Source organism: Acanthisitta chloris, unplaced genomic scaffold (genome assembly GCF_000695815.1).
Source record: "Acanthisitta chloris isolate BGI_N310 unplaced genomic scaffold, ASM69581v1 scaffold18508, whole genome shotgun sequence".
Lineage (NCBI taxonomy): Eukaryota > Metazoa > Chordata > Aves > Passeriformes > Acanthisittidae > Acanthisitta > Acanthisitta chloris.
Genome location: NW_008685615.1, coordinates 10,262 through 13,041, shown reverse-complemented (window position 1 = coordinate 13,041; position 2,780 = coordinate 10,262). Strand labels below are relative to the sequence as shown.

Below are 2,780 nucleotides of genomic sequence, written 5' to 3'. Positions count from 1 at the left end.
ATGGCACAGCAGGCCAAAAACATCATCCTCTTCATGGGTGACGGTGAGTGCCCCAGGTCCCTGCCAGGCCCTGCAGCTCCCCAACAGCCAGGGCACATGGCTGGCGAGAAGATGGGGCTGGTGCAGGTCCCCTCCTCCACAGCCTCCTGGGGTGGGCAAGACTGTCCCCAGTCCCAGCCCTGTGCCACCCCACAACTCTGACATGCCCACAGGCATGGGACTGTCTACCATGTCAGCGGCTCGGATCTACAAGGGGCAGTTGGCTGGTGGCTCGGGTGAGGAGAGCATCTTGGCCATGGAGACCTTTCCCCACATGGCCCTGGCCAAGGTGAGTGGGGCAGCACTGGGTGGGGTAGCCTTTCTGCCCCTGCCAAAAACCCCACTGAACCCATCTCACTTCCAGACCTACACCATCGACCGGCAGGTGCCTGACAGCGCTGGCACGGGCACAGCCTACCTCTGTGGGGTAAAAGCCAATGCTAAGACTCTGGGGCTGAGTGGGGCAGCTGTCTATGGAAAATGCCGCACCACCTTTGGCAACGAGGTGGACTCCATCCTGCACCGGGCTAGGCTGGCAGGTATGGGGCAGTGGGCAACCCTGTTGGAGAGCCTTGCATGGCCACCCTCTGCTGTGCAGGGTTGGATGAACCCTGTGAACCCTTGACCATGCTGCAGGCAAGTCAGTGGGCATCGTGACGACCACGCGGGTGCAGCACGCGTCCCCCGCGGCAGCCTATGCCCACTCAGCCAGCCGCAGCTGGTACGCCGATGCCAACATGCCCAAGGAGGCTTTGCGGGACGGCTGCAAGGACATCGCCTACCAGCTGGTGCACAACACAGACATCAATGTAAGCTGGGGAGCGGCCGTGGGAGGGAGGGGGCACAGGGAATGCTGGGAGGGTATGCTGAGCTCCACAGCAGGTGATCCTGGGAGGTGGGAGAATCTACATGACCCCCAGGAGGACTCCGGACCCCGAGTACCCGGAGGACCCAGATCAGAATGGCACCAGGAAGGATGGCCGGGACTTGATTGCTGAGTGGCTGAGTGCCAAGCAGGTAGTACACCAGGGCAAAGGGAATGTGACTCTGGGCACAGGGCATGTGCCATTGGCACTGGCTCTGCTCTTGCTGGCAGGGTGCCCGCTATGTCTGGGACAAGAAGGGCCTGGACGCGGTGGAAGATGACTCCGTGAGCCACCTTATGGGTATGAGCATCACTGCCTGCACCACTGGCAGTGCTTCCTCCTCCCCCTCTCTATGGAGGTGCTGGCAGGAGCATGAAGCAGCCCCATCCTGGATGCCCCTCGCCCTGCTCCTCCAGGCCTCTTTGAGCCCAAGGACATGAGGTATGAGCTGCACCGTAATGCGTCCACGGACCCCTCCATTGTGGAGATGACGGAAAAGGCCATCCGCATCCTGCGCAGGAACCCCAACGGCTTCTTCCTCTTTGTGGAAGATGAGTAGCTCCAGGCGGGCAGTGTGGCTGGGACTGGGGTGGGATGTGACTCCTGAGATCAGGTGGGCATCCAAGGGAACCAAGGAGAGGGTGACAGCTGTGTTCCCCGTGCAGGTGGCAGAATCGACCATGGCCACCACAGCGGCCGGGCCAAGCAGGCGCTGATGGAAGCTGTCATGATGGACCAGGCAGTGGCACGGGCGGGCGAGCTCACTTCTCTCTCTGACACCTTGACTGTGGTGACAGCTGATCACTCCCATGTCTTCACCTTTGGGGGCAACACACCACGTGGCAACTCCATTTTTGGTGGGCTTTGGGGAGGGGCAGTGAGCATCCCTCTTCCCACCTCACCCTTTTGCTCCCACTGGAGGCTGAGCTGGCCAAGGCAGAGAGCTGGGGGGAGGTACTCAGCCGAGACAGGATGTGTCAATGTCTTTCCCTGTGCCAGGGTTGGCTCCCAAGAAAGCCAAGGACAAGCGAGCCTACACCAGCATCCTCTATGGCAATGGTCCTGGCTACAGCATCCGTGATGGGGGCCGCCCAGCTGCCAGCCTCCCCACTGCAGGTCTGCTGGGGATGGGGTGGGGGCACAGGGTGCCTGGGGACAGCATCCCACTGCCACTGGAGCCATACAGGCTCCTGGTGCAACTGCGTGGCTCAGGAGTCACTTGGGCAGGAGTCACCCTGATGCCAGGATGATGGGAGCTGCCCCTGACATTGTGACATGCTGGGGAGCCTGCTACCCACAGCCCATTTCTTCTCTCCCCCCTGCAGAGGACAAGGACTACAGGCAGCAGGCAGCTGTGCCCCTGGAAGCAGAGACTCACAGTGGGGAGGATGTGGTGGTACTGGCCCAGGGCCCCATGGCCCACCTCTTCCACGGGGTGCAGGAACAGCACTACATCGCCCATGCCATGGCCTACGCCGCCTGCCTCGAGCCCTATGACACAGAGCCCAGGTGCAGAGCAGCCCGCAGGGCCTCCCATGGCACCCAGTGTTCCCCACAGCCCCTGCTTGTCCTCCTGGCCGTCTGTGTGGCTGCCCTCATGGTGAGGGGCTGAGAAACTCCAGCTGAGTCCCATCAAGTGTCTTGGCAGCTGGGTCCCCACTGTGGCCAGGACCAAGGGATGCAATAAAGCACAGGTTGTTCACCTCCATCCACCATGCAAAGGTTTGCAGTAGTGGTCACCTCCTGAGATGCTGCCCTGTGCTTCAGTTTTCTCAGCTGGTTGTGGATCCTAGTTCCCCCCTGGAGGCACTGGGGTGAAGGAGGTGGTGAAATGAAGGTGAGGGGAGGAGGCCACTTCCTCCCCAACTTTGCCAG

At 61.5% G+C, this 2,780-nt stretch overlaps 1 protein-coding gene across 1 annotated transcript; it reads left to right on the top strand.

The window, feature by feature from the left end:
• LOC103807127 (alkaline phosphatase, placental-like) lies at positions 1-2,517 on the top strand. Its single transcript, XM_009079848.1, has 10 exons — positions 1-43; positions 213-328; positions 404-578; positions 676-848; positions 922-1,056; positions 1,136-1,205; positions 1,322-1,460; positions 1,554-1,762; positions 1,905-2,021; positions 2,231-2,517. Exons 1-10 carry the CDS (start codon positions 1-3, stop codon positions 2,515-2,517), a joined length of 1,464 nt encoding a protein of 487 aa, XP_009078096.1.
• Positions 2,518-2,780: the final 263 nt, after the last annotated feature.